General features: G+C 39.4%; 1 protein-coding gene across 1 annotated transcript in view; it reads left to right on the plus strand.

Moving 5' to 3' along the window:
• The window catches only part of syn2b (synapsin IIb), a 277,798-nt gene that overhangs the window by 176,373 nt on the left and 87,001 nt on the right, over positions 1-14,424 (plus strand). The window contains 2 exon segments of the mRNA XM_052017352.1: positions 11,073-11,229; positions 13,038-13,127. Of these exon segments, the coding sequence (XP_051873312.1) occupies positions 11,073-11,229; positions 13,038-13,127 (247 nt within the window).

Consider the following 14,424-nt stretch of genomic DNA (forward strand, 5'->3'; position numbering starts at 1 on the left):
ATATTTAAACAATTACATGAAACTGGGTTGAAATAGTTGGTATTTAACTTGATGTAATCGGTCTTAGGCATATTTGATAAATTTCACAACCCAATAAAAAAAAACAAGGTAAGGGTCATAAGCATGGTTAAGAAAGTTATTTGTGAAATAAAATTGAGTGGAATATGAAAACATTAAAAGTAAATGTTGTGTTTACATAGCACATTTTGCATCTCTTTCAGAATATCCCAAAATGTCTGTTAATGAAGTACTTTTGAAGTACCGTTGTTATGTAAGAACAACAGCTAATTTGTGCACACAAAGCTCTTACAAGTGGCAACATGATAATGAGATCTGCTCTTTTAATGTGTGGAGAAAGGGACAAGTATTGGTCCAGAACGTCAAGGATCTTACTCAATATCCAGCAGCTCCAGCAGTGCAGCTCCAAGGAGGTGTTCAAATTCCTGGACTGGTATTTGAAACCAGAAGCTTTGGATTCAGAGACAAAAGTGCTACTAACTGAGCCACAGCCAACAGTGCTGTTTAATGAGATCCAGAGAAGATTGAATCTGACTGAGCAGCACCATCTTTTTGGAGAGATAAACAGTCTCTTAGGCCTTCACTATGGCGGGGTGGAATCACATACATATTTCCAAGTGGACGTGTGTTGCTCTGTTGTAGATGTGTGATTGCTCTGGTGTCAGGAACATTCAACAGTGGCAATACTAATTTGAATTAGGGTGCGTGTATGTCTCAGTTTTCAAATGTACTAATGCTTCATCTTCTGTATTGCCATCTAGCTGGAAAACTTCCATGTTACCTGAGTATGGGACAGGAAGAGTCCCTGTGCAAACAGTATAACTGCATTGTATTTATGGCCTCAGACAAGAAATTGACATACCAATCTTTACTTGGGATTCAACATTTATCTACCTGCCGATAATATGTACATCAATTTCATATTTGCATTCATGATTTGGTATTTTGATATTCTAGGAGTTAAGCATATTCCTATTTCTGGCTGCTCAGCTTTCTTCCAAGTCTAGAAAAGCAAATCAATGATGTTTTCTGCATTGGAGGAGGCAGAGGAGCTGGGGAAAGACTTCCACTTTCTGTTTGTTTCATTCGCACAATTGCTGCATACTGCTTTCTCTCAAGTGTTGCCTGAGGCTGCTGTGGACTGCTTCCTGTACTGGAGAACCATGAATTGGACATGGTTATTTATGTTCATCAGGTGAACTCAGCAATTGCCTTCTAGAACGAGAAGGCATGGATTTTAGGAACTAACATTGTTTTCTAGAACTAAGTCAGTTTACAGAAGTGAAATACAACAGATGCTGGAACTCTGATATAAAAAGAGAAAATGCCAGCAGTGATCAGCTGGTGTGGGTAGCATCTGTGGTGGGAAAACAGAGGTAATGATGGCAAAGATGAACTTTCATCAGTTCTGATGAAAAGTGGTCAGTTTGAAACATTGGGCTAGAACTTTCTCAGCAACAAAACAATCTGCCAGAGGAACTCAGTGAATCAAGCAGCATCTGCTGGGGGAAAGGAATGGTCAATGTTTTGGGTCGAAACCCTGCATCAGAACACTCTCTGATGTAGGAGGAGGCCATTCTGCCCATTGAATCTATGCCAACTCTCAGAGCAGACCCATCAGTCCCACTTCCCCCACTTATTTCCTGTAACCCAAGATATGACAAGATATCTTTATTAGAGCATAGAACACTACAGCACAGTACAGGCCCTTCGGCCCACAATGTTATGCCAACATTTTACCCTGCTTTAAGATCTATCTAACCCTTCCCTCCCACATAGCCCTCTATTTTTCTATCATTCATATGTCTATCTAAGAGTCTCTTAAATATCCCTAATGTACCTGCCCCCACAACCTCTGCCAGCAGTGTGTTCCACACACCCAGCGCTCTCTGTGTAAAAAAAAAACTTACTTCTGATATCCCCTTTATACCTTCCTCCAATCACCTTAAAATTATGTCCCCTTGTGTTAGGCATTGTCGCCCTGGGAAAAAGTCTCTGACTGTCCACTCGATCTATACCTCTTATCATCTTGTACACCTCTATCAAGTCCCCTCTCATCTTCCTTCTCTCCAAAGAGAAAAGCCCAAACTCACTCAACCTATCCTCAACCTATTGGACATGCTCTCCAATCCAGGCAACATCCTGGTAAATCTCCTCTGCACCCTCTCTAAAGCTTCCACATCCTTTCTATTAATGAGGCAACCAGAACTGAACACAATACTCCAAGTGTGGTCTGACCAGAGTTCTATAGAGCTGCAACATCACCTCGTGGCTCTTGAACTCAATACCCCGACTAATGAAGGCCAACACTCCATACGCCTTCTTAACAACCCTATCGACCTGCGTGGCAACCTTGAGGGATCTAAGAGTCCTGCCATTAACCTTGAATTCTGCCTTCAAATGCGATCTCCTGAAGTGTATCTCCTCATACTTATCCGGGTTGAACTCCATCTGCCACTTCTCAGCCCAGCTCTGCTTTTTATTAATATTCTATCAATACAGCAACCCTCTACACTATCCACAACACCACCAACCTTTGCATCATCAGCAAACTTACTAACCCACCCTTCCACATCCTCATCCAAGTCATTTATAAAAATCACAAAGAGCAAGGGTCCCAGAACAGATCCCTGCGGGACACCACTGGTCACCGACCTCTAGGGAGAATACGGTCCATCTACCACCACCCTCATTATTGGTCACATGTACATCAAAACACACAGTGAAATGCATCTTTTGCATAGTGTGTTCTGGGGACAGCCTGCAAGTGTCGCCACGCTTCTGGCGCCAACATAGCATGCCCACAACTTCCTAACCTGTACATCTTTGGAATGTGGGAGGAAACTGGAGGACCCAGGGGAAACCCACGCAGACACGGGGAGAACATACAACTCCTTACAGCCAGCGGTGGGAATTGAACCCCAATCACTGGCGTTGTAATAGCGTTACATTAACCGCTACACTACTGTGCCTGCCTACACTTGGGCTAATTTTCAGTTGCCAATTAAACTAACAATCAGCACATCTTTGGGATGTGGAAAGCCCACATAGTCACATGGAAAACATGCAGACTCCACACAGACAGCACTTGGGGTCAGGGTGGAGCCCAGGTCATGGACCCTTGTGACAGGAGTGCTAACTGGCATGCCACTTACTGGGAAACATTGGCAGTCCCACGCTGAACTGCAGGCATCTGACCCGTTTAAGTTGCAGGAAGAGAGGGACTCCTGTGTGAATATGAAGCTGCACATGGAGCCCAGCAGCAGAGCATGGATTTACTGAATTGTCCAGCTGTTGCACTGGAGAAACTGGCCAACGAACTTGCCAAGGGTTATATCTGGGGTAGGAACAATGAGCTAATTCAGTTAAAGGGAGTGAAGTGGCTGTAAGGGTGTTGGGTAATTGTTGCATTATTTACATTGTTCTGAATTATTTGAGTTTGCTTTGAAGTAATGAATTATTTAGAAGTATTTTTAAGTGTTTTAGGTCTTTTAGTTTTTAATAACCTTTTTATAGTTGGTTCACTTATTTATAGTAGTTTTTGAATCAGGGGATATTGGATTAGTGCAGGAAAGTGGAATTAAAGTTAATGATCACCCGTGAGTGTATTGAATGCCAGAGCAAACATGGGACTGAATAGCCTACTTCTGCTTCGACTTTTATTACATTCATTCAAAATTCCTGTAGGCTTTGACAGCCAGTGAGCATGGAGGTATGGCTTTGCCAGCTGTCAAAGTTTACTTCAGCCATTTGTGTGACAGGAATTTGTTACCCCTCTGACCCCACACCTCCCCAGTCCTGCACACAACCCCACAATGTGGTGAGATTACATGACACAAGATCCAGTCACCACACAAGATCTCACCATTTGGGACTGAGGGATCATAGCAGCAAGCTGACGTCAGAAGATCTACAAAGTTTAGCTCTATGCTTAGACTCATAGGGTTATACAGTACAGAAACAGGCCCTTCAGCCCAACTCATCCATACAGACCGTTGCCTTCCTGAGGTAGTCCCATTTGCCTGCATTTGGCCCATGTCCCTCTAAACCTTTCCTATCCATCCAATAGCCCAAATGTAAATGTTGTAATTGTACCTGCCTCTACTGGCACCTCTCTGGCACCTCATTCCACATACCCACCAATCTGTGTGAAAAAGTTGCTCCTCAGGTTCCCTTTAAATCTTTCCCCTCTCACCTTAAATCTATGCCCTCTAGTTTTGTTTCCCAGTATCAGCAATATGTGTGGTGTTACGGATTAGGTTACTATTTGGTGAATGTCCCTTTAAGACATAGCACAGTTGTGTGTGTGTGTGTGTGTGTGTGTGTGTGTGTGTGGTGTGATTACGACAACAGGAGATAAGGATGTGCTGACGTTTTGGAGCAGACAGTCAGAGAAGAGGGAGAGGGACACCCTGCCTGCTGGTCTCTGTATAGATGGATGAAAAACAATAACTGTGTCCGTCACTACAATCCACATATGGATTTTTGGAATAATCCAGTGGAGTCCACTGTGTCGTTAACCTGTAGAAGGAAACATGTATTTGTGTGGACGGCCACGATTCAAATGCCTTTCGGGGTGGCAGATACTTCGGGACAAAGCAATGGAGACCTTTGGAGACTGAAGTGTCGTATGGGTTCCATTATGGAACATTTGGATTTCGTAACTTCTCTCTATTTTCTCTCTACATCTTTTCTTCAGTCAATGGTGGTTTTTGCAAAAGCCTTTGCTCACGTTTCACCTTACGGCTTGCTGAACTGAACTTTGAGAACTATTCCTGGACTTGGAGTTTGGGATTTACCACACACACACTTCGGGTTTAGTTTTGGGGTTAATGTTTAAGATCTAACATTTTTATTTCTAACATTCTAACATTTTTATTTTTATTTTTCTTATTATCATTAGTAATTATTAATAAAATAGTTTCTAACACTTATACATGACTTGGTGTGTTTCTTTTGTTGCTGGTATGTAACAGTGGATTGTAACAAGTTCCAGCCATTAATTTTGTTACTCTCTTCACAGAGGAGTACTTCTACCATTGTCTTTTTATTTTTTTAAATCAATATATTTTCTATCTGATTTCTCTTTGTTTTATTCTGCCAATTCCCATTCTATGTTTTTGATTGAAACTTTCAGCTATCCTTTTCTGATAAGATGTGATTATGCAAGCCACCCTAAGCCCTTTTCAGTTAATTGATATAAAGTTTACAATATTCACACAAAACTGTTAGACCATAAGACATAGGAGCAGAATTAGGCCATTCAGCCCAATGAGCCTGCTCCGCCATTTGATCAACCTCCGCTTTAATTATACCCAATGACTTGACCTCCATAGCCGTCTGTGGCAATGAATTCCACAGATTCACCACCCTCTGGCTAAAGAAATTCCTCCTCACCTCAGTTCTAAAGGGACGTCCTTTTATTCTGAGGCTGTGCCATCTGGTCCTAGACTCTCCCACTACTGGAAACATCCTCTCCACGTCCACTCTGTCCAGGCCTTTCAATATTCGGTTGGTTTCAATGAGATCGCCCTCAATGAGACCCCCCCTGTACTTCAGTGAGTACAGGCCCAGAGCCATCAAATGCTCCTCATACATTAACCCTTTCATCCCTGGGATCATTCTCGTAAAGCTCATCTGGACTCTCTCCAATGCCAGCACGTCCTTCCTTAGATCTGTGGCCCAAAACTGCTCACAATACTCCAAACGTGATCTGACCAATGCCTTATAAAGCCCCAGCATTACATGCTTGCTTTTATGTTCTAGTCATTTCTCATTATGTTTCTCTTTATTTGTTCCCTCCAGCAGAAGGATGGATTTTACTTTGAATATTCCATTATGTTTGCCAATTCATGAAGTCAATTTTGCAAGCACCTTGCGCTGAGTTTACTCTCCAAGTCACTACCCTTGGCATCTGCCTTTCTAAGTTGAACTATGACCAGAAGCATTCCACTGGGTGGCTCCTCTTCACAGCCAAGTGATTTGAGCCATCAATGTGATACGGCACATTTGTGGTTTGAATTCTTGTTGGGTGCATTGACATTTTGTGATTAATGATTAATTCTAGAGCCACTAAAACAGGAAGCCACTGCAATTGGAAGAGAAAATATTTGCAACATTTTGCATTCTGATGTTTTAGTTCCTTTGTCATTGATGCTGAGGAAGGCAGTTTGTATGGCTACAAGTTATATATTAAAAATATAAATCAGCTGAACAGTCTTCAGGGTTCTGGTTAAATAATCAATGGAATGGATTTCACTTTGCATATTCCATTACATTTGCCAATTTATAAGGTAAGTGCTGTGAGTGCCTTGTTCTGAATTTATTCTCCAAGGCGTTTCGCTTCTGTGGTTCAGTAGGTTTCACGAAAGTACGTAAGAACATAATCAGTCAGGTTGAATAAAGGCTAATGAATTTGATCCCCCAGTGCGTGAAGTTTCCAGTTGTGCAGACGCACACACTGAATTATTCTTGAGTGTGCATTGCTGCGATTTAACTCCAAAGCACAGTAAAGCCTCTGGTCTCGCACACCTTGGGTCAGTCACTTCCCTTTTGAGTCTCCTATAACCTTTCAAACTTACCAGGTTTTGTTTTGAATGTTCAGAGAAAGTAGATGCTGCTGGCTTCACTCCTGAAACATTAAGAACTGGCTGTCAGGGAAGCAGAACTCTGCATGTGTGCAACCACTGGCAGTTACCAGACTCAGATTGGTGTAGTCTTTTCCTTCCAGCCTATCTGTCCCTTCATGGGTATTTCATTGCTGCTTCAGTAATTTCAGTGTTTATTCCATTGCTTGGTAACTTATTTCCAATATTTCTTGTGCTTTTAAGCAAATAGTTTTGCCTGATATCTGTTCTAAATTTACTTTTCACTCCTAACACTTAAAAGTCCTTTGCTAATAATTTCTTCGGGTATTTTTAAAGTATTTAACTGCATCTTTTCTGAACTTCAAAGGTTTGCATTCTCTAAATGTAGGGCAGGCACAGTAGTGAAGGGCAGGCATGGTAGTCTATCAGTTAGCGTAACGCTATTACAGCGCCAGCGACCCAGGTTAAATTTCAGCCACTATCTGTAAGGAGTTTGTATGTTCTCCCCGTGTCTGTGTGGGTTTCCTCCGGGTGCTCCGGTTTCCTCCCACATTCCGAAGGCGTACAGGTTAGGAAGTTGTGGCATGCTATGTCGGCGCCGGAAGCGTGGCGAACTTTAGAAGTCATTCTATTCATTTTCTTATGCATCTTTTTCTATTTTCTTCCTTTTCTCGCTGAAAAATGTTGTTCAGTGGTAATATCTTCCAATTCTGACAAAGTTTCAAACCTGAAACATTTAAGGTGCGCTGAACATTTTCTTCACATTTTATTACATCAGATGTCCAGCATCTGCAAATCTTTGCTTTGTTTCTATCTTTTGTCCCATGCACTACTGCAGCCTATCCTTTAGAATATGTTTTGTTATTTTATCCATCGCTAACGTTAGTTACCTGCCTCAGTCAGTTAGGTTATGCTTTTTAAACATTGGTATTATGCTTGCATGCTTGGGCAGAATCTCAGCAGTGCCTTGTAATTCATTATAGAAGTCAACATTTCACAAGTTAGCTGCCAAGAATCCTTCATAACCCATGTACGTATATCTTTGTCCATTTAGCCCAGGAGATTTATCAGTTTTAAGTGTCCCAAATTTATCTTGTGCATCTGCAGACCGAGCTGGCCATAGAAGATATCTATGCACTGAGTAACCAAGAAAATATTCAATATGCCAGCATCTTTAGTTTACTAATAATATCATGCTAGTTTGAAAATGGAATAAACTCAGAAAGCCAAGTGTCATCGCAGAACGATGACAAGAATCTGAGGTAAATCAGAAAGTATAGACTAGGTGATGCCAAATTTTGATATCGGATCTTGTGATTTTGACTATTTGGCCTAAAGTGGAATTTTAGGTTAACTTATACCAAGGTTTTGTTGTTAAACTAAACTTAGTACACCAGGAATAAATCCACACAGTCAGAAGTGGTCGAGGTGACAGGTAACATTCTGTTACTCACCCACCATTTCAATTTCAAATTGGAATTGATTTTGCACATTGTTCTGGTTGAAGGAGGGTAGTGTGATAGGGATGCCCACCCACAGGAGTTAGTGAAGCAGGATCCACACTCAAGCCACTATTAGTAAAGCAACTGGCTGGGATACCTGAACATGTGAGCCATTAGAGGCAATTTATTGATCATTCAGGAAGGAGGATGTGGTTATTTATTTGTCACATAAGTGCCAAAAAATTGAGTGAATCAGGTTTCAGTTTCTCTTCCTATGGAATTAACCAGCGCTAATTTAATGGTGATTGCTTATTTTACATTTTTTTGAAAATGTTTTATTTTTTTTCTTCAATTGAGAAATCTTTCTGCATTATTTTGAGTTGTCCAAGTGTAGCTTTTAAAAGATGTCTCACAAATTTGACCAGTTACTTTCAGTTACTAATTCCCATGTTATCTTCCATGTAATAAAAAAAACAGAAAATGCTGGAAACATTCAGCAGGTTGAGCAGCATCTGTGGAAAGAGAAACAGAGTTAATGTTTCAGGTCAAAGAGTTGAAACAGTTGTTCTGTTTCTCTTTCCATAGAAGCTGCCTGACCTCCTGAGGTTTTTCAGCACTTTCTGTTTTTATTTCAAAGTTTCAGCACCTGCAGTTTTGTTGATTTCCATTGTCTTCCATGTGAACCATTTGTAGTTGTTATTCCTAAGTGGATCTACTGCTTGAGATTTGCATGAATTACCAGAGATATACCAAGTCTTTGAACAGTTTATTGAAGCACATGTACCAGAGGAGGTTTGCAAATGCTCACATCTATTTTTCACCTGAAAAACAGGTGACAGGCACTAGAAATCAAGAGGACATCTTAACTATCGTCCCTTGTTCCTGTTTCCAAAAGGATTCAATATAGACCACATTGAGATACAACACATCACTTTCTTTTGACATCTTCTTTGTTTAAAAATCATAGGAAAAGCCTATTTTTCTCCGTATTTGTTTCACGTTTTCATGCATCCGTTGAGTTGACTGTTGCTGTGGTATCACCTGTTTTATAGCTTGTGCAGAAAGTAAGCTCATTCATGCTTACTAGTTGGTTCTGACACACTAAGCTAATATTTGCATTTTATTCTTCTAGCTTGGCCTTTCATTACAAATGAAACATTCTTTACAGAAAATATACCAATAACTGCCTTTGTCATGTTTAGTTTTACTTAGCACTTAACTCTGTAATGTCTCAACAGCGGATTACCTGCAGTGTGCATACCCTTGGCTGTTCTTAATTACTGGGAACAGTTCAACAATGTGTTTCTTAGTTTCTTTAGGAAAGTACAGCACTGGAAATTAGTAGTACGCCAATTCCAGACCAGCCAGATGAAAAATATCATTTCCCCCCAATCACTCATCCTTTCAAGCTCTAAGCATATGCTTGCTCCTGTGGTCAGTCCTTGTATCTTTACAATGGTGGAGACAGTTACCTGATCACCCTTGTTGCCTGTAATATGGATTCTATGATGTATATGTATGCATCACTAAAACTCTTAGGGATGTGTCAAATGTGAATCTGGGAAGTATAGCATGGGGGTTATGTGAGGCCCTTGGGAGAGTATTAAAGAGGATCTACATGAGGCAGGTTCCCAGTACTGGACACTCCTCCCCTTTAAGCATGTCTCATGAGTGTTGGGGAAAGGTGCCTCTGAACAAGCCTACAACATCCCAGACCACAAATATGTGATATAGAGTTGTGGAAGTGACAACTAGGTGTGTGTTGCACACTGCTGGATGCTACTATGTACATCTAGTTCTGTGTGCCCAGATTGTGTGGCATTTGTAGTTATTCCATTTTCATTTGGAATTGACTTTTTTCATGTGAAGCTGAGTTATGTAAAGCATGAAAATGTGGTGCCATGTAATCCAAACACTATATCCTACAACATTAATTCTTCAGCTTTTAAATACAGTAATGTCATCATGTGAGGTTGTGCAATTTACTCTTTGGTCTCCCCTTGTAACAATGCTGCTCAGTCAATGCTAAGAAATAGGTAAACTCACAACGCCTCAATTCAAATAAAATTGCACCTTCACAAGGAATAAGTATGTCTTTGTGTCAAATTTATATCTGTCACATCTATTGGGGAAGCAAAATCATTTCAGGTGGACTCTTTTAATGGATACTTCTACAACTTTGCCTGGGGCATTTTCAAAAAATATCAGCAAGCAAAGGCATCAGAGATTTATTCCAAGTTTGTGTTCTGGTGGTCCTTTTATTTAGAATGCATATCTTGAATTTCTTATGGTGTTTTTGTAACCTTGCTGAGAAAACCTGTCTTCTAATGAGCATGTTTTGTGTGCAGTGTGATATTTTTCTCAAGTGATTTGTGTGCATGCATTAATATGAAATGCAGCATTGACATTTGTCTTCAATCAATGTGGTAAAACTTGTTCTTGATTCTTTGACTAATAATTGCTTTGTACATTATCAGACCAGATTTTGTAGAGAGTACAATTAAAGATGATCAGGAAACACCCACAGCTGAATTCCAGTTGACCAATTAAATCTAAGTCTTTCTTCTTGTTCAACTTGGAAACTTTTGTCTGAACAAAAATGCATTGCAGAAGGGTAAAGTTTGAGCACAGGTCTTCTTTCCACCGCAACACTGAGTTTACTGAGAATTTTAAAGTGATATATATTCCCTCATCCTCGAATCATTTAATTCTCCAAAACCCCTTCACCTGCCACTACCTTAAAACAGTACTGCACCTGAGATAAAGAGCAGACAATGTTATTTACCTGCAGATTCCGAATTCCTTCTCTCATTATTTGTGGAATGGTGATCTAATATAGGTACCTGGAGTGAAATATTCTCTGGTTTTCCCATTAGATCTGTATATTACTGATCAATAATCTGGCTGCACTTGTTGGGGATGATGCTGTGGGAGAGTTCTTAATTGTCATAGTGTGTTATTTTTAAGAAAAAAACATTTTACTTTATTATATTGCTTTCACACAGTTTTTTGGTTTTATCAATAGATCATTCAAGCCTGACTTTATCATTGTGAGGCAACATCCCTACAGCATGGCAGAAAATGAGGATTTCCGTAATATCATTATAGGACTTCAGTATGGAGGTCTACCAAGTGTGAATTCACTAGAATCCATCTACAACTTCTGTGACAAGCCTTGGGTGGTAAGTACAAAACTTTAAGAGAACAATGTCATTTTATTCTTCACACTTCCTCTAAAAGGATCCAATTTGGAATAATATCTTAATGCATACCATTCACTGTAGAGAAACAGTGGGAAATACTTAAAGTAGTTATTGGTACAATCCAAAAACAGTCCATACTCTGAAAGGCTAATGACTTTATTTGTATAGTTAAGTATCCATTGCCAACAAATGAAGTAAAAAGCTATATCAAGCTAACAGTGGAAATTCAGACAAATGCAAAGTAAAATAGAAATCAAATGGATTGGAGATCCATAAAATGTAACTGAGATATAAACAAGCAGTAAGTGCAAATAAGAAACATGTGTACCAAAAAAAAATCCAGCAATGATATCAAAGCTAACAGCTAAAGGTTTCCTAAATATATTGACCAGGAATTTGCAATCAGTGGCAACATGTTACTGCTTGATCCTGACCTTGAATGTCTAGGTGATCGTGTGTGTGATTTCTGCAATCAGATGCTGCCAGGCATCAGCTCCAGGAATCTGGAGTCCAGTCCGGTTATGGTTACATCATGGAGTTGGATGAACAGCCATTCACATTAAAGAATTTAAATGACAGCAAACCAGGAATTAAAAAGAGCAATTTTTAACTAAAGGTTTGAAAGAGCCCACAATTCACATTGGAACATAAACATGAGATCAAGGCCAAAGCTGAAATGCCAGAAGGGATACAGTTTTGAAAAAAAAATCTAAGAAATGACAGCCCACATATGAAAAATTAGCTTTCAGGGCCAGAGAAATTATCAAGTAATAATCATGGTTTAGTGCACCATTAAAGACTCAATTGCATTTCATTCCATAAGGTGTTGCATTTCAGTGGTTTTCTTTTGCAGTGAAATTATGTTGGTCTTGATGGTTGACTGATTTCCACGGCTCTACTGGCAAAGGCTGCAATAATGTGTCATGTAGAGGAGCACAGAACCAATGGCATCAGCTTCTGGATTTCCACATTTAATTGCACATGTACATAATTCAGAAATTGTTAATTTCACAGTGTCATAACCATTGGATGCGTGCAGGAGAACTACTTCTTCCAATGGGTGAATCAAGAACAAGAGAACATAATGGTAAATTAGAAGTTGGCCATTTAGGAATAAGATTAGGAAGCTCTATTTCCATTCTAAGTGCAGGAAACTGGAACTTGCTGTCACAGAAGTTGTGGATGCCAAAATTTTCCAGATTGCAATAGATTGAATTTTGATTGATAAGATTATTAAGGGATATGGAACAATAGCAACTAAATGGTGTTGTGGTAACAGATGAACACATGATCCGTTAGAAAGTCCTTTGTTATTTCCCTGTTTTTATGGTACATTAGAAAACACACATGTGCATATGACATACATACATATCCATTCCTACAGTACTGTATAAGCAATGGAGGGAGAAATGCAAGGCTTAAGTGCTATATGATAACCCCCAACAGCCATTGGGACTGAGCGGTCTGCAGAGTAATTCCTATTTATCTTCTTTGTTATGAGGTAATATTTGATTAAAAAGAACCTGAAGAAAAGTGAAAAAATATAAATTAGAGGTAAATCATGCTCTTGCAATTGTGACTTTGCTGTTGTTTGATTTGAAAGCCCATCTGAAACCAGAGGACAGTCAGAGAAAGTTGTTGTTTGAATTATATTTTCTGAATGGCAAGTATCACAACATTGTCAGATCTGCACTGCAAGAGTTTTTGTTAACCAGAGGCTAAGTCTTCATAAGTGTTGAAGGCATATAATGGATTATGTATAATAGCATGACTTTGTTATGTTTCAGTTTGCTCAGTTGGCAAGCATTTACAAAAGGCTGGGTCCAGAGAAATTTCCACTGATTGAACAGATCTTTTATCCAAATCATAAGGAAATGGTAAGTGTCTCTTTCTTGTGTTGTAGGATATATTAATTTAAGAATTCCAAATGTAAAAGTGTACAAGCTTCAGGGATTTCAAATGTAGTGGGTTTATAACAACAGGAAGTTGATTTGATGCTAACATGCACCACGTGTAAGGGACTAGAGAAGGCATCTTACAAGTGTTGCACTTAATGAGGCTGCTTTTTGTCTTTAAAAACCATTATTGCTATGCATTAAAATTAATATGTATCAATCCAACACACATATGAGGCACTGGAAGTTATGGTTTGTACAGTTTGTTTTGTTTGTACACAGTTTGCATTGTTTTTAACATCATGTTGTGATCTTGTATAATGCTGTAATGATGTTTCTTTGGTCCTACCCACAAGTGAAGACATTTAGAAAAAACTTATATATATGTTGATTTTAGTATGAAGTCATGTATTTTTCCTAATCTTGTTGCCTGAGATCTTATTCATAACTACACAAGGCTTTTAGATACAAGTGTAGTTTTCCATTAGTTGCCACAATAACAGTGCAGTGACACCAGATTGTCACCAGGTGCTCGATATAGGCAGTGCCACAGTTCTGAAGATATTCTTCATCATATAACTTGTGAAGAAACTCTGAGGCTTAGGGTAATAATGGAGGGTGTTACTTTGATTTCTGTATGGGAACATAGTGATATAACTGTGATTTGATGCCTCCATTTATTGTTTTGGCAAAATAAGCAGTTGCTTCCTAAGTTACTTATTACCAACCATAGAACATTCAAATGGGTAGGGTGTTTGCTCATTTTCTGGTGAGGAGTATTATTGAAATGACTAACTATTGCCTACCTGGATGAGAGTAAGGGTGTTGGAGGTCACCTAGTACTGTGTTAGATCCAAGATGATCTGTCTGGGATTGGAACTAAGTTGATTTTCTTTGAAAAACTTATTGACCTGAACCTGAACAGGTTGTGTGCTGGTCTTGCTTCATCTGATGAATGATAGAATATCCAGCTTTTTTATGTGACATATCTCTGAGATAACATAAGACCTAATTCACAAATATTGATTTGGTGTGAAGAGGTAGTTCCATTACTGAGGAATGTGATTCTTCCCATTTGGCCCATATAACCCATCACCCGCTGAATGTAGTAACAGTCACTGGATAACAGTACAATACTTACTGGGTTTTGTATCAGTTGACTGGACAGCTTTAGCTGGCTAACTTCCAAAATAACCTCTACGTAGGTTAGAGATCCCAAACCTTGGCTCACAATCCTGTTCCTTGAATTTCTACGTCTAAGGAGATGGAATGGTTCTTA

Source organism: Pristis pectinata, chromosome 6 (genome assembly GCF_009764475.1).
Source record: "Pristis pectinata isolate sPriPec2 chromosome 6, sPriPec2.1.pri, whole genome shotgun sequence".
Lineage (NCBI taxonomy): Eukaryota > Metazoa > Chordata > Chondrichthyes > Rhinopristiformes > Pristidae > Pristis > Pristis pectinata.